Source organism: Pseudopodoces humilis, chromosome 23 (assembly GCF_049639895.1).
Source record: "Pseudopodoces humilis isolate 2021_Gansu_Grassland_sample_001 chromosome 23, ASM4963989v1, whole genome shotgun sequence".
Classification (NCBI taxonomy): domain Eukaryota; kingdom Metazoa; phylum Chordata; class Aves; order Passeriformes; family Paridae; genus Pseudopodoces; species Pseudopodoces humilis.
Genome location: NC_142222.1, coordinates 3,686,669 through 3,704,369, shown reverse-complemented (window position 1 = coordinate 3,704,369; position 17,701 = coordinate 3,686,669). Strand labels below are relative to the sequence as shown.

At 44.3% G+C, this 17,701-nt stretch overlaps 1 protein-coding gene across 4 annotated transcripts in view; it reads left to right on the top strand.

Annotated features, from left to right (window-relative positions):
- SPECC1 (sperm antigen with calponin homology and coiled-coil domains 1) overlaps window positions 1–11,595 on the top strand; it is an 87,417-nt gene extending 75,822 nt beyond the window's left edge. For all 4 annotated transcript variants that reach the window (XM_088066043.1, XM_014254970.2, XM_088066044.1 and 1 more), the window contains 3 exons: window positions 5,249–5,365; window positions 5,904–5,963; window positions 6,691–11,595. In XM_088066043.1, the coding sequence (XP_087922169.1) occupies window positions 5,249–5,365; window positions 5,904–5,963; window positions 6,691–6,780 (267 nt within the window). In that variant the 3' untranslated portion in view covers window positions 6,781–11,595. The remainder of the gene's footprint in view (window positions 1–5,248; window positions 5,366–5,903; window positions 5,964–6,690) is intronic.
- Window positions 11,596–17,701: the final 6,106 nt, after the last annotated feature.

Below are 17,701 nucleotides of genomic sequence, written 5' to 3'. Positions count from 1 at the left end.
AGAATTTTAGAGAGCATCTTTCTACCTATTCTTGCCAGTCTGCCTCAAGTATGAAAGTTAATATATGAAAATTAGATCTGCCTGACTTTTTGTATCTTCTCTCGTTTTTGAGACTGAAATATTTGGGAGCTGAAACATCTTTATGTAGGTTGCATACTATCCTTTTAAAATTTCCTCTACTTAAATGTCTCTGTTCTATGTGAATTCTGTAGCAAATTGATGTTTGATACTTTTGAAAAAAATAAAAAATACAGCCATAAATCCTCTAATATCTTGTCTTTGCTAAAGGGCTCATTAATTCACACTTACTGAAGCAAATAATGAATGGCAAACCCAAAGCAGCACCTGTGGCAGCAGTGGAGGAAGGAGAAAACAGAACCAAATAATGTGATGGGAAGCAGGGATTCTTTATAAAAAGAAATGCAGTAAATGGCATGACTTTTTAAAGAGCTGGCATCAGTCCCTTTTCAGTTCCTAGTGCTGTTATGACATGATTTAACTGCATTTTCAGACTATTTTGTGATCTGAGCTCTGCTGTTCCATGCATGAGTAATCAGCAATAGGATGCATGGCTGACATGCTAAGAGAAGCATTAGAAATATAGATTATGGGATAGAAACACAACATTTCAAAGAAATTTAAAGCAATTCTTATGGAGACTGTGGTTGGGTGAGCCATTCAAACCAGGGATATTAATACAGGCTGGAGGATAGGAGGTCACCTGGCTTCCTTCCTAGTCCTGGCTACCCACTTAATCTCCATTCGATACACAGCATTGTTGTTTTGATCTCTTTATATCAAAAGGTATTACTTAATTCTGTATTCCATTTAAGAGAAAAAGGTTGGTAAGAGAATTCATAAAGGTTCCTGGTAGTAGATGGACTAAATGTGATGTACAAATCACTTCAGACTTGCAATTCCCCATTGAAAATAGCTGTGTGCAATTGTCATCTGGGTGCACCCTGCAATTACAGAAGAATCCAGGCAGCCTTTAATTTCAGGCATTCATGCCTTTCATCCCTGTTAACTGGACTTGACCACACTTCTCATTCTCCCATAGTTCCAGTAGATTGCCCAGATGGTTCATATCTTTGCTGGAGCATTTCAGATGAACTGGAGTGTTGTGTTTGTTGAGAAGGCTCTGTCATACTCAAAAGAGCCATCCTTCCCTCATGTTGCTGCTTAGGAAGTGTTTAGAACTTGCCCAGTGAGAGCCTGAAGATTCCTTTGAATAGAATATTCCTGAATAGAATCCCTGAACCCAAACCAGTTTAACCTGGCCTCAGCCAGTTAGGGTGTAATAAATCAAATTAGATCTGCAGTTTTGTGCAGCTGTTGTTAAAGATGAGTAGGTTTGGGTCCTCTTTGGAAGTTGCCTGTCAAGTTACCTTGATCCATTTTGCATTAGAAAGGTCAGAGTTCAGATGTGCAGAGCTGTGGCTTCTCTTCAGGCATGTTTAAATTTATCCACATAAAACCACTGAGCTGCTCAAGAGGAGCTGTGGGTGCCTGGGTAGTGATGAGCTGGAGGAAGCTGAGCCACTTGAGGAAGAGCTGCTCTTAAAAACAAAGCAATTCACTTTTATTTATTCAATAGATTTATTTTAAAGTATTTAACTTTATATTCTGTATGGGCTGAACCTCCATGATCAGCCACTCTGACAGATTCCTGGTGTGCCATTCCATACCAATAAGTTGGAGGAGGCAGGATGCTGAGGGAGGGGTGGGAATAATGATGCTCAGGTTGTATTTCTTGCAGGCTTTCTTCCTCAGAGTTCCAGGCTAGCTTCAAGCTGATTCATGTCTGTAATTAATAATTCTGGGTCTCAGGGAGAAAGTTATGACTCACAGAGCCATTGCTGTGGGCACAGTAACATGTGCATAGTGGGAATATCTTGTGTCAGGATTTTAATGTCCTCAGACTGCAATGAAGAGTGCATGATGCCATTGTTGCTTTTTGCTTGGAGTCAAAGATCGAGTGAAATCTAATGGGGTGGTGTTTTTTTCCTCAGACAAACAAAGAATTGTTTTTAGTGAGAACAGATTACACAGATTTCCCTGGGTGTCTACTGAGGGTTCTGTTATCTTCAGGAAAGGTCCTGCTCCTGGGATGGGGGGCTAAGGTCAATCACTTCCAGGTGTTTTGTGTCTTCTAGGCTTGACCTGACATCAATATCCTAGATTGTCCATTTGTTATCCAAATAACATTGCCTGGATATTTCTTTTTTTAATTTTTTTTTTTTTTTTACTTTAATGTTCATAGAAACAGACCATACTGGGCACTTTGGTACTTGGATAGCTGTGCTCCCTGTGTGCATCCAGATCCTAGTCTCTGAACAGTCCAAGTGCATGCAGAGGAGTTCACTTGTGAGCTCGAGGAGAATTAAGTGTTTTCACTGCTTGGTGACACTGGGAGTGCTGAGGACAGACCCTGGGGTACCAGTGACCACAGGATGTACTGTGGCCATAGGGCAGCTCATTTTCCACCCCTTTCTGCTGAATGCTGCAACTCAGTTTGATCTGAACCCCTGCTCCTTTTTCCCATTTCTCCCTGCACTCATTCTGAGGGTTCATCTTCCCCTGAGTGCTGCCATCCTTTCTGGGTGTCTCACGAGAAGCCACGTGCAGTTTTTCAGAGCTCAGGATGGGGGTCCTGCTGTGAGCACACCAGGACACAGAAATCAGCCTCCTGCAGCTTGGGATTGTGCATTAACAGCCAGCATGGACACAAATAGCTCCCATATATTCAGGGACTGTGTGTTGGGGAATAGGGAGAGAGGTGTGGTAGCAAGACTGAGACGGGTTCAGCTGCCAAAATAATCAAGAGAAGGGAATAGTTTCCGAGGTGTTCATTCCCTAAATTGTTTTATTGTTTTCCTTTTTTTTTTTTTTTTTAATGGCTTCAAGGGAGCCAGAGATCTTCTGAGAAATCAGAGTTGTCTCTATTTTGACTTAATTCCTCTTGGTGTGGTGGAGTGGGGAGGTACTACAAATAAAGCTGCAGTGTAGCAAAACACAGATCACTTTTCATTTACCATGTCCTTCTATCTCAAACTGAAAAGTATCTAACACAGAAGCCAAGATGAAGTGCCAGGGAAAGGGGTTTGTACCGTATATGAAATAGAAATGCATTTATTTAGAGGAAAAAAAATCCCAAAATTCATTGATTCTTGTTAGATGTAAAAAGGGAACTAAGTGGGCTTGAATATGCCTAGGTATTTTTTATTGTACTTTGAGCTGACCTCTTGAATGTTCATTTTGGGTTTGCATTTAGGACAAAAATTCAGATTTGAGTTCATTTTGGCTGTTGATTGTGGCAAACCACTTTGCAGCAGATTTCATCTGTGGTTCAAATATGGACAGCAGAATCCCATCCTTGAACTTTTGCTTGTTTGTAAGACTTAGATCCAAAAGTTACTGAGGATGAGTGGCTGGACAATACTGTTGGGGAGGTAAAGCTTTTTGAGCCTAGTTTTTATGTAGACTTGAGCACTTCTTATGTGTAGATACTGTGATTTGGGAAGAGGAGAAGAGTTTTAGGTGTAAACTGGTGCTGGGATAGTGAAATACTGTGTGAAGGAGCAGTTTTGTATCTCACATGTCTCATAATAGCATCATGAAAATGAGGGTAGATACAGTGTTCCCACACAAACAAGCCTTGCCTTTTTGTCTAGTCCTGTTGCTTGACTAAGGTTCTGTTTGTTCCTGTTTCCATGGACTTTGGGAAAGGGGAGGAACAACCTCCATTTTCCATTTCTATCCTACAGTATAAAATGAGAATATTGGCATTTGATGATAGGCTATTTGCTGATAAAACATATTGGCCTCAGTAAAAACACTTCTGTAACTTGGCAGTCAGTCCTTTCCCACTAACTGCAGATTGATAAATAGAAAGGAAATTGTTTGTCTGAAACTTCAAGAAAGCAGAATAATCCAGCTCAGCCAATTCCATACACACCAAGTTGGACTTCCATGTTGCAACTTTATGGAATAGGCAATGCCAAGGCAGCTTTCAGAGCAAAATTTATTTTTTTTTCTCATGATGGTGTTCAGCCAGTGCCTCATTTTTGTATTCTCTCCACTGACAGATGTTAATAGAGCCCAGTACAACATGGTGGCTGATGCAGTGTGGGGATGTCAGCTGCTTTCTGAGCCTACTAGAGTTGTAGATTTATTACAGCCAAAGGATTTTAACATGTAATATTCTCTACTGCTTCAATTTGAATCATATTTAGTTATGGACATTTCTTTCTAATTGGAAATCCTGTCTGACTGGACCAAGTCTGGGCTGGATAACTAATCAGCAAGGCATCAGAAACAAGGAGCAGATACTGAAATAATTCCTGTCTGGGTTTTGGTGTGTCTGCATGGACTGTTGTATGAGAGATGCAGTAAAAGCCTTATCTTTGGGGGAATCTTGAAAGAAGCCAGGAAAAAGCTAAATAAAGAAAATGCAGGGGCAGGGAGTGTGAACTGAAGCTGAGCACACAGGAAGATGTGGCTGCTGAAAAGAGTTGGAGGTGACTCCACACCTGCTGGAGTGTGGGAGAGCTCCATCGTGTCCTGGGGCCTCCCTGCTCCAGCAGCTCTTGCTCTGTATCAGTTCACTGTTCTGTTTTTAGCTGCTATTTGCAACTACAGCTGTTACTACAGCAGCAAGACTTAGTCATGGGAATTCTTTAGTGTGCTGGTACAGCCAGGCAGTGCAAACAGGAGCATCAGAAAGGTCACCTTGTTCACAGGAGCAGAACTGGGCCATGGGCCTGTTTTAACTGCAGCTGTGCCCCATGAGAGCATCCCTGAATGAACTGTGGATCCCCAGAAATCTTGTATTTTAAAGGAGTTCTCTGCAGATGGCTGACTTTAAATTACCATTTTCTGTTTCTGTAGTCACTGTAACCCCCATGGTTCTGGACCTCAGCTGTCATGAACAGGGGAACTGGGCTTGCTCTGTGCACCTGAGTGCAGCCTTATAGTAACAGATGTGGCTGGCAAAGAACAATCCAAGTGTCTAGGAACAAGGGAAGGAAGATTATTTCTGTACATATAAATTCCCAACTCTATTAGACTATTTCTTTCCATATTTTTCTTCTTTACCTCCCTCCAAAGGTGGCAGTGGTCACCACAGGTGTTTCTAACTCAGCTCTGGGGCTTTTGTTCCATGGCTGCATAAAAACTATTGTTTGGAGATATTTTTTTTTTTTGTTGTGTAGCGCTGTTCAAGGATGGCTCATGTTTTTTCTTACAGAATATTGATATTACCAACTTCAGCAGCAGCTGGAGTGATGGGCTAGCCTTCTGTGCTCTCCTGCACACCTATTTACCTGCACATATTCCTTACCAGGAGCTCAACAGCCAGGACAAAGTAAGTTATGTCATACATTTGCAGAAGTCACAGTAAGCAGGATGGATGAAAAGGGGAAGGAAACCAACAGTGAACTCCCAGAGAGAAATGCAGGGACTGCTGGGTGAAGAGTCAGTGGCAAGTTGGCTGAGTCCAGTGAGTGCTTCAAATAAACACAAAGGCAGTATCTATTACAGTAAGAGTTACATTATGTGCAAGAATGCCTTAATTAAAACCTCTGCAGAAACTTTTCACTCATAGTAAAGACAGAACTTCAGTGGGGTTTTCCCCAGTTGTAACCAGTTTCACAACCTATTTGTCAAAACCAGAGGGTGTCACTCAGGCAGAAGTACATGAGCTATTCAAAGACAGAGAACTTGTGAGTGAGTAAGACTCGAAAAAGACTGAGACTCAAAAAAGAGTCTGCATGCAGGTATGGAATCCAGGGGTTTAGTTTTCAAATACACCTGCTCATTTAAACTTACTGGGTAACCAGATGGAAGGAAAGGTTCAGGAATACTGGCTTGATGTTAATCCTTTTGGACTTTTATTTTTACAGAAGAGAAATCTGCTGTTGGCATTTCAAGCTGCTGAAAGTGTGGGCATCAAACCCAGTCTGGTGAGTAACATTTTAGCAAGGGGACATTTGCTGCAGACACCATTCCAACACCTTTCCCTGTTGCCATGTGGCCAGTCAATGACCTTGCAATCCAAGTGTCACACAGTGCTGGGGCAGGCTGCACCACCATCAGGAAGCCCATGGTGTAGGAGAACTTCCAGAAAGAATTTGTAAAATCACAGAATAAATATAATTTGGAAGAACTGCTGAAGGTCATTCAGTATTGAAATGAGGGTATGGATTATGTCCTTCACTTGGATGACAGCTCCTGATTATTCATAATTTTATGGACAGACTTCCCATATTACACCATTACACCATTACATTAATGGTCACACCATTTTGTTTCCATTTCTTTTAGTGCTTTAAGAAACAGAAAGATGTTAAACTGTTCAAAAAACCTTTTCCAAAATCAACTGTATGACAAGGGAGAGAGAAGTTTATTATGAAGAGAAAACTATTATGGGGTTCATGAGCTAGATTGAGAAGCAAAGAAGCATCAGCTTAAATGAAGTTATTTAGAGAACTGATCTTTGATTGCAGACAGAAGAAATATTGTAGCTTGTAGAATGCATTAACAAATTTCAGAATTGCACTTGGCCACTGGATTGTTCCAATGGTCCTTTAGGTGTGTGGCTTTAAGGGGCTCTGGAGTGGAAGCAGAAGTGTTGAGTGGGCTCAGAGAGCCGTGGTGGGGTTACCTGAGCGTGCTGCTGTGTCCGTGCAGGAGCTCAGCGAGATGATGTACACGGACCGGCCCGACTGGCAGAGCGTCATGCAGTACGTGGCCCAGATCTACAAGTACTTTGAGACCTGAGCTGCAGAGCAAGAGGTGGACAGAAGTGGGGAAGAAAACAAAGAATGCTACAGATGCACTCGATCACTTTAAAAACCTGCTTACTCCTCTTCCACAACCAACCTAAGCTCTTAGTGTGAAAGGAAGCTCTTCCGTAGTTTTGATTCCATCTGGGACTGCAACCAAATAATTCCCTGTTGTCCACCTTTGTAAACCAAATCCATTGGTAAGTTTACTCCCACGTGGAAGTGGCAAAGCGATTTCAAGCACACATGGGATATTTTTGAAGAGGATCCCTTGGGCTAACAACATTTGCCTTGACAGGACACCTGCTACACAATGAAGTTTTAAGTCAATGTGAACTATGCTGGCACTCAGAGGCTGGGAGATTACTATTAATAGAAAATCTCACAAAAATGCTCTTCTTGCCAAAACATGCTTAACTCATCCCAAGTACATGTTGTTTTTCTTGCCTCCATATATTTTATAAAACTCCTTGACAGATGCACTTAAGTTGTAGAACCTTAACCTGAGTTACTCTCACACATCTCACCCCATAACTGCACTAATTTACTCATAGCATAACCAGCAGGATGGTAACAGGATCATTTTTAACTCAGAAACCACCCTCTGTGTTCATCGCCAGTTAGTGAAATAACTCTGAAAGATCCTGCTAGGTGCTGGGACTTCATTTCAACTCAAACAGAAATAATCTCTCTGAGGAAAAATAGGTTTATTACTCCAGCTTCATTACTTGATTACTCTGGGTAGCCAGAGCTTGGTTTCCCAGCTGACTGTGCAGGCACAGTTATCACAGGAACATTGCAAATGCAATTTAATAGCTTTAGTTTGGAAGGTGCCAGTAATCAGGTGAGCAGTATAGTCATATCTCATATTTTTGTGGATTGAGTGGAGTAACTTCTTCCTCCTGTGTTGCTCCTGTCTGGTCAGCACAGCTATGTCATTGCTGCCTGGAGACAGGAATCTAGAGACAGCCTGTGCCCTGGGCCATGAAATACAGCCCATAGGGCACTGGTACATGCTTGGAAATGATGTTACACTGTAAAGGAACACAGTCGTGTATCAGTCATGACTGATGCAGGAAGGTGCAACTTCACAAATTACAAACAACATAACTGGAACCAGTCTGTGCCATGGAAATCAGGCACCAGAGAGCACCTTCCCACCTCAGTGGTACTGTTAGGAAAATGTCTGATAGACACTGTTCAATGTCCATTATTTTGTTTCCGTCATTTCACCTGATGAAGTTAATTTTTGTGTTTGTCTCCAAGGATGGAAGCATCCAGAAGCTGCTGGATTTGTTCTAGGAGCAGGTCTGGGAGAGCATGTAAAGGCTGCCTGGCTGCTTTAGGGCATGCTGGTAGGAGAAAGTTGGTGTTTAGTTACTGTGTTTAACCCTGATACTTTGTGGACATTATTCCTAGGGAGCTAGGGATCGTTTCTCTCTTGCAAAAAATAATAGTGCTCACTGCTCCTACCTCCTGGAAAAAAGGCTCATCAAATGGAAACGAGATTTCACAGAACAAAATTGGTTTCAGGCTTTCAAGGGCTTTGCAAGTAGCTGATCTCAGCCTCTGGTTCCCCATAGTGCTTTGTTGTTTGATTTGATTTTACTTTGTAATACTTTTTAATTAATAAACACGTGTTTCAAACTTGGTGTTCTCACAGCAGAATACAAGCTTCAGGAATAGATGGTGGATCCCAGGGTCAGGGAGTGCTTTGAACAGAGAGGATGCTGGAGGAAGGCAACGTGTGCCTGTTCTGGGGGAGGAGAAAATCATCATTTCCTCTTGGTTTTATTCTGAAATCTGTTCTAATCCACTGCTTCTGGGAAAGTCCAGTTGCAGTATTTGGAGAGGCTGTATGATAAAAATGGACAGGGGAGTGCACTGGCAGTGCTCCTGCACACTGGGTGTCATCCTGCACTGTGAGAAAGCAGCTGTGAGTGCTGTCACAGGGCAGTTGCTCCACTTGCAGGGGAGCCCTTTCTAGATGGAATTCACTCTCCAGGATTTCTCAGCACACCCTGGTGTCCATGGACAACCCAAGATGAGCTGCTCTTCATGTTCTCAAATACAGGATAAGATGGAAAACGCTGCTGAGCAGAGTTCCTTGAGGCACTTACAGCAGAGCCATTGCCTCATGGATGCAGCAGCTCTTTTCCCTGGAGGTGTCCCTTGGCAGGGATCCCAGTTCTCTCCAACGAGCTGTAGTTCAAAGCTGGAGTGAAGTCAGCACAAAAAAATTCCATATTCCTCAGTGGGCTTTGGATTGGGCACTTGCAGGGATGAGAAAAACACTTCTAATTCCCAGTGTCTGGTAAACATCTCTAAATCAGAGTAAACGATGTTAAAAAAGGGAATTTTAACCCTGTGGTCACTGGAAGGGTGTCCAGTGTGGCTCAGTGTCTGCTGGATGTGTGTTACCTCCTGTGTGAGCATCCTCTGTTCCCAGGGTTCTTCTGACACTGCTCTGCCTCTCCAAGGCTCACTTTACCCTTACAGACCATTCTGTGGGATGCAGCAGCTTTTTTCTTTCCAAATGATTTGTGCAAAGCAATGTTTCTGCCATCTCTTTGCAGCTTGCTCTCCCCAGTAGCATAGACCAAACACTAAATCTGCCCAATTCTAGTGGTGTATTCCTAATTTTTTTTACTTAGCTAGGAGTTAGAACACAGAGTTGTAGCAGGGAATAAGATACTTGGTTTAACTTTTTCTTCAGTGTTACTGTTCTATCCTCAAACCTGCAAAACATCTCATTTTGATACTTTGAGACATTGTTTTCCAGATTATTTTTTTAAATTAAGGATATTGTTTATTTGTCCATTCAACTGTTAAAATATTGGGGTGGGGGAAGTGTTTCTTAGTTTTCAACATTGCACAGTTACATTTCTAGACACAGATTTTTACGAGTTGCTGTTGTTTTTTCACGCTGCCTTAAAATTTCAATATGAATTTAAATTTATCCTACATGAGATGCTGCAGGTTTTCTGAGACTCTACAGGCCCTTGTGAGACATCTCAGATTGGAGCTGCAAAATTAAAGTTCAAGCTGCCTTTAAAGTTAGGGAACTTAATTAAGTTAAGCAAGAGGATATATGGATAGTCTTTATAGAAGTTCTGAGAATTCTCTGAAAATGTCCTGGATGTGATGATACCACAAGGATAGTATTGTACAGTAGGTTTGCCTAAATCCTTTCTGACTTTGCCTCTTAGGAGTAATGGATCTTTCCCTGGTGTGCAGGCAAATAAATTTTGTCCCTTTCTCCCTAAATTGTCACTCACCGGCACCACCTGCCCCTGCCTCTGGGTGTACCTGGGGAGTCTGTGGGACTGCAGGGACCCAAACAGCTGATTTGGGATGAGCACGTGAGAAGAAGGCTTAGGAAGGGGGTTTTGGTGACATTCCATGGAGGGATATGGCAACGTGTGTCTGTTGTACTGTAGTGGTGGAGAGGAAAGGAGATTCAAGTGTGGGAGGTGCAGTCTGGCTCCTGGAATTTTGGGTGAGACAGAGAAGGTACAAATTGTTCCATGGCTTGGGAAGGTACAGAGGTGTGAAGAGCGGGCTCAGAGTCAGCCCTGTGAGGAGGTTTCCTAGAAGGGCTGAGGAGCTTTTTCAGAAAGTTCCTGGTGAGACTGAGGGAGAGCCCAGCATGTGAGGAGAGGGACAGAGGACAGACACACCTGGGGCTCTTTGTGACAGCAAAGGACATCAGAGAGTCTGTGTGGACTGTCACCTTGCGGGGCTTTCCTCCTAAGAGTGCAGCCTGGGGGTCTCAGCAGATGAGGAGAGGACACAGCACAGTTGGCTGCCTTTGCCAGGCTCCCCTTCCCGTGCCTGTGACAGTCGAGGCAACACCAAGGGGACAAAGACTTCCTGGTTCTTCCTGCGCTGCAGCAAGGCAGCCGTGCTAAGCAGAGGGATTTTGGGCTTATGCAGGGTCCCTTTAAGTTTTGGCAGTTTTCTCTCTGTGATTTGAAGTTGGTTTTTACAGATTTTCTCTCTTGTTTTGTATGCGCAGCCAGTTCTGTGCAAGTTTTCTGACCGAACCAAGTGCTCAGGGGCAGAACGGTTGGTTCTTCCCAGTTGGATTCCTGACCTGGAACTCCTCAAAAATCCACATTTTGGTTCCCTGACTTTCCCCCTTCTTTGGCAATGACCACATGAGCATGGGCTTGTTGGTTTGTCCATACCTCCCTCATCCTGCTGTGCTGGGGGTACCAGCAGCAAGGATCTGACTGGGCCAGCTCTTGGCAAAGCTGAGCCTTGTGCATCTGATCACAGGCAGGGTCTGTATGGGATGAGATTATGCATTTTCCTGTCACAAGAGGGCTTTTTGCCTAAAAAGACTCAGGGCATGGAGCATTAAAGCATTTTTAAACCCAGCAATAAGTTCTACTATGCTCAGCTATGTTGGTTTGTACCAACTCCAGTGCCATCGATGCTCGTTCACCAACACGGTACAGAACCAGCTTCTCACTGAACTGCAAGTAACTTCTTTTTCCTCAACTGATGGTCTCTCCATTTTTGACTTGAATGTGTGCCAAGTCCCATTGGGCAGTGCTGGACACAATGTTTTAATTGACTCTTGGTCCAGGCTTGAGTTTGTCATATGGGATGATCACCTCTGACAGTTCTAGCTTTCCCTGGGTACAGATGTTACATTGTAATCTAATTTATACAAAGAGCGCATTAGAGTGTGCATACTAAGCATTGCAGATTTGAACATGCTAATATTTAAATATTAACATTATTAAAATGTATGATGCAAAAATCTGTGTAATATTTCTAATAAATCTTTTTCTGTTTCTGAGGTTTGTTGAAATATTTCAGTTACCTACACACAACACAAAATCCAAAGTATCTCCCATCCCTGGAAGAGTTCAAGGCCAGTTTGGATGGGGCCCTGAGCAATCTGGAAGGTGAGGTTGAAGCTCCCAGAGTTCAAAGCACTTGGAAGACAGTGACAGAACATTGCAGAGGGTGAGCAGTATGTGCACAGTGCCAGAAATATCCCTTGGAGTTTTCTCCAGCCACCATCCCCTCTACTCACAGAGTTTTCAAAGGGGCTGAGATAAATTCCAGAACACTGTCACAGAGGCTGCTTTTGTCTCACAAAGGTGGTGGCAGAAATACCAGAACAATCAATCTGCTGAGTCAGAAAAGAAAACGGGATGTTAAAATAAGTGGGCATTTAAAACTCTTCAGGCCTCTCAGGTGTGTTTGTGTCCAGCTGGGCAGGTGAAAACCCTGTGGGAAAAGTTGTCATTTACATAACCCAAACTACTTTGCCTTTCCCTACCTAAGTATTGTGTTTCAGCCTTGGATTTTTTAATGCCAGACATTAAATGATGCTCCCAGGCTCTGCTGTCTCTTTTCAGAATACACTCCTGGTGCTTTGATTTCTATGTGGGGAAAGTTGGATTCTCTGTGGAGATGGCCAGTGAGTGATAGCCATGGATAGGTTTGGTTCAGCAAACTAAAATGAAAATGAAAGCTGAGGCCGGTGTTTTCTCAGGGTGATTGGTGGGTGGTTGTAGGTGGGGTGAGAGGACAAGATCCAGGGCTGCTTTGTGGCTCTGTGTGCTTTTAGTGCCAAGTGACTCCTGATGCTTGGAGAACGTGGATTGGCGTGGAAAGAAGAATTTTCTTCCTGAGTGGTGAAAGGTGGAAACCAGAACAGATGGAAGAGAAGCATGAGCAATGTGAGTAGAATAGAGTCTTCCAGATGGGCTGCAAAGGTCAGAACCAGGTGGCTGAAGCCTCACAGAATTATTCAGTTTGATACTGGAATGGAGCAGGACCCTAGAGTAAATGTCACCCAGGAGAGTCAGATGGTGTGGAGTCACTGGTTTTATTGAGCATAACAGGTAGAAAATGAAGCTGTAAAATGCCAGCGTGGGTAAACGTTATTCACATATCCAGAAAGTGAACTGTTGTCCCCTCTTAAATACACAGCGGTGACCGAGGCTTCATTCTCACCCCTCAGCAAGAGTTTAAGCTGGTTAAAGTAAGATTAAGAGAATTAATGTGTGAGCAAATGCCTTTCTTAACCTGTTCCACACAGCCGCTCACCTGTGCAGTGCTCCTGTTATAACTTCTCTTGGTTTAAAAGAAAAAGAATTAGAATTAAATTAAATTTAAAAGAAAAATAATTATAGCAGTTTAAACCTGTGTTCCACCTTGATGTGTTGTAACTTTTGCCTCCTCGGTTAGTTCATCCTTTCTCTCACAGGAAGCCACTCCCAGGCTCTAATCAGGGAGACAAAGGAACTCCCCAGGTGAGCGATTTGTCAGGACATTCCCAACATTCTCCCAACAGGATGAAACTCATGGCAAGTAAGGCTGCAACCATGACTTTTCTTGGGTTTTTTTCAGTTATAAAACATTTGTTACTTTCCTTACCCAAATTTGAATTACAACCAGGTCAGGTCCAGTGAAAACCGTGAAAGTGTTCAGCCCAGGCAACCCGAATGTGTCTGAATAAAAATAATTTATCCATAAATAATAATGCATTTTATTAATAAATAGTAATCTCTGCAGAGCTCAGCCCTGGAGAGCCCTTCTGGGAAGGGAGAATTCTGTCTGAGGCTTGCAGAGGGGTTAACAATACTGATAATAAATAATATGCCATGGGATAGTGCAGGCCAGTTCTTCCCTTCAGCTGTAATTAGACATTGCTTTCAGAGGGACTGAGCTCAGGGGGTTTCTGAGTCTTGAAAGGATGGAAACCACAATAACCAAGTTCTTGGGCTTTAACAGCACCAGGTTTCCTTTTGCCAGTGGTTGTAGAGCATGGAGAGAACAAAATCCTCATCTCTCATGGAGCAGTCCAACAGGGGCTGTGTTATAACCACACTGGGGTTCAGACAGGTTTTGAGTGCAGATTCAGTGTTTGCTGGCAGCTGCCTGTGCACAGGAAGGTTGGTCCTGCCCCTGCATTTGCTCATTTGTATTTTTGTGTGTATTCTGCAGTTTCCCTTCACCACAGCTAAGCTGCTCTTTAACCCCTGAGTGACCTGCCTGGCCCTGCCTGTGAAAGGAGCCCTATATTTGGGGATCAAAAGTGGTTTTCAGAGCTCTGGCTGGGACCTGGAACACCACAGGTTTCTGTCTAAGTTCTCTGACAGCCACAGATAATCTCAATAATAGTAATAACAGGTATTTATAAATCATGAGCTCATCTTGCATAGAGAAAGCCAGCTGAGGGATTTGAACTAAATCTTGCTTTTCTCTAGTATTTGAGCATAATTCCATATTCAAAGCAGTTGTGTTGCACCCGTTCAAGACCTTTCATTGCATTCATTTGGAGCTCAAAATGTCACATCTGTACATGAACCTGAATTGCTTTAAAGGCTCAGGATGAGGATTCATTTCCCTGATGTCAGGGCTCAGCAGGGAGCAGAACCACTTCTCCTTTTGCTGTGAAGTGTTGATGGGAGTGAAGAGGACACTCAGCAAGTTCTCAGAGTATGAACTCCTGGTTCTGCCCAGGAAGCAGCTCAGCTCTGAATGAAGCAAACACGGGTTCTTTGAATTGCAAAGGGCATCAGTGCCTGTCCAGCTTCTCCGGAGCTGATGTTGGCCTGGGAACACAATGCTTCCCATTGATTTCTCCGGGAAATTGGCTGTACCAGCTCCACCAGCATAAAGGAGACACTGGGCCCAGTACCTGCTGGGAGCCCCGTGAGGGCTCAGCACTAAGGGGCTTGAGCAGCAGCTTTGTTTCACAAATCCTGCTGGAAGAGGCACTTGGCTTTCCACCCCAGAAGCTGGTTAGTACACAAAACCAAACACAGAGGAAAAATGAAAAGTTTCTTCAAAATGACGTTCTCATACCTTGGCCTCCACTCAGCCAAAATCCTTCCTTTTTAATTCAACCGCTTTGGTGGAGTCGTTAATGATTTATTTTTTTTTTTTTCAGTCCTGTGGTGACTTCTTTGCTTTCTAATGAAACAATTTCTAAAGAATTTACACACCTGCATTGTTGTGAGATGAGTTCTTGCAGTTAATTTAAAGCACCAGTTTGAGATCCCAGGATAATACACATATTATCTGGCAATGACCATGGGGACTAGGAAAATCCAAGTTTGCTCATCCGAAGTTTACAATCTTAACAATCTTAACGTAGTTTTTCTGTTTGGGTTTCCAAGGGTTTTGCCAAATGATTGAAATCTCCAGTATGGAAATAGCTTTCCCTGGAATTTCACTCTTTACTTTCCATCTCTCCCAGCAAAACGCCTGCAGCCCTACATCTACAGATCTCACCTTGGGCCTTTCTTCTCATCATTTAATTCAGGGCTCATCAGGAGTCTTTGATGTGCTAATGCTCAGCACAATGTGGGCAATAAACATGCAGAGGTGTCACTGCCTGCAAGTTATCATAAACATACATTCCTTTCACCTGGCTTGGGCAGACCAAGCAGTTCAGCCTGTCGATGGTAGTAGCGTTTTGAAGAGGGTTTTTGTACCTGCTCTGTGGTTTAGGGGTTGTGTTGTGTCTTGGGAATCCTTTCTTGGAGTCAGGCTCAGGACAAGCTGTGTCTTGTCCAGGAAAACAGCTCACAAGTACCAGGGGAGACTTGAGTCGGGATGGGGATGGGGATGGGAGGCGGTGCCAGCGCTGCCGGGTTGGTGGCAATGCCTCTGTCTCTCCTGATTTCCCATTCCCTCATGTCGTGGGCAGTTTTGGGGTGGAGCTGCCCTCCATGGGAAGGGATGGATGGCAGCTCCTCTGTTTGCAAAGCCACCAGTGCTGGGCTGATGCCCTGCACCACTCCAGAGAGAGCCCTGCCCACTACTGCAGCACTCACAGGTCGATGCAGGGCTGCCAAAGCCGATGTGATGATGTGCTTGAAGCAGCAAGAGAGATGAACTTCTTATATGGCATCCACCTTTATTTTTGATAGCCAGACGAAATCTGTGTCCCTTTTCAGCAGAGATACTCCCGCTTCAGTGCTTGTTCTTTAACTCTGTGAGCTTCGAGAGGAAAAATTGTTGTGGAGGTTGCTGAGGAGCGTCTGAGCTGGCAAATCTGACTGCGGGACCAGCAAGAACCATCTCAGCTCTCGCCGGCTCGGGAGCTTTTCTTTGTGCTCAGAGCTCGGGCCGGGCCCTGGCTGGGTGTGTGAGCAGGGATGTGTTAGTGGGGCTCCTCTCCAGCTCTTTGTGGCTGGGCCAAGAGCACTGGAGGTGTGAAGGCAGAGCTCGCTCAGGAAGTCCTCGGAGCAGCCGGAGCCTGCTCAGAAGAGATCACAGGGGCTGCAGGAAGAGCTCGGCCTCCGAAGCGACAACTCCGCTCCCCCGGGACGGCAGCGACAGAAGGAACAGCACGTACGGGGCTGGAGGGCTCCTGCCAAGGCGCGGGGACAGCTCCAGGGTGCCGCTGCCATCTCCCAGCGCCGCTCACAACGTGGGATCCCTTTCAATCGGTTTCCCTCTGAACAAAGCAGCCGGGGCAGTTCTCGCACTTGAAAGCAGCAGGTTGGGGCTGCTGCTGTTCCCTACGTGAGTGTTGGGAGGCGAATCCCCGGAGGGAAGTGGAATCCAGGAAAATAATAGTAGTGGTGATTCATCTGTGTCTGACATCTGAACATCCAGCAGGGCTCCGGTGCTGCCGTGGTACTGTTGCACTCCAATTCTTGAATGGATTCGTCACCTATCCGCCTGCCGGCTCTGGGATGTGTTTACCTCGATGCTTCTGTGATTTTCTTGCTCCTTTACAGATTCCAGAAGATAAATTTTCACCCTCTCACCTACGGATCCCCTGAGCCCCAGGAGCCCAGGGTTTGGCAGTGCTCAGGTCACTGTTCTACAAGGCAGCACGTTCAGTTGGTGTTTCATGGTTGGGTGTGCAATGCCAGATATTTTAAGAGGGCTCAAAGAGCACAGCTGGAGGTCAGGATCTAGGATTGGGCTCATCCTCTTCTTCCTGCCAGCAGCATTTAACCACGTTTGGTACAACAGAGCTGAGCACACTTGTCCTTGGCTCCCCTCGCAGGAATTGTGTTGGGAGTAAGCTCAGTTGCACATTACTGCCAGAACAAACCACTGGACCTTGGCACAGGATCTGCTGCTCTGGAGAGCCATGAATCTCCCTGTAATGCAAAACCCACAATATTCAGTGCCTCTCTACCTGTCTCACAGAAACCTTGCCCAAACAACCCATTCATCAGAACATGAAATAGTGTTTTCTCTGTTTGTGACTGACTTGATAAACCACAGTTTCCCTGGGCTCAGCCTGTAGTAATCCTTCCATGATCACAATAGCTTCTATGATCACAAAAGCAGATCTTTCTCTAATAAAATGTATCCATCTATGCAGAAAGTTAATTCTGGTTTTGCTGAGGTGCTGTAAAGCAGAAGAAGGTGGCTGTTGGCACATCCCAGCACTAGGAAAATAATGTGTGTAAAAACCCTGATGTAAATCCATCCCTTTGGGGAGAAAAGTGCTTTTCCATGATAGTTTACACAATTAGAACAGGCTCTGCATGAGGGAAACTGCACTCATCCCAAAATAATAAATAAACGAAACCAGTGTGGGCAAGTTCAGGATCCAGTCAGAACTGATGGAGCAGCCAGACCTGGGGCTGTGAACCTTGAGCTCACCTCAAACTCCGCTGCTCCTTTCAGGGCACTTCCAGGCAAACACTGAGGTTTGAATCCCGGGATTTAAGGGCTTCCCTGTAAATGCCATTGTGGGCTTGGTTCTTACTGTGACAGTACAGTGCCTAGAATCCAAAGGACAAAGGGCAGCGATACTCCCATGTGCAGATCCTTCTGTGTGTTGCCATCAAATTCAATGGACCCCTGGCACAGCTTTGCTTTCAGCATCCTGAAATGTCTTAACTCGATAAAAATTACTTTGTTCAATATAAATTAAGAGTCCCCATTTGTCTGACCCAAAGCATTGCTGGTCA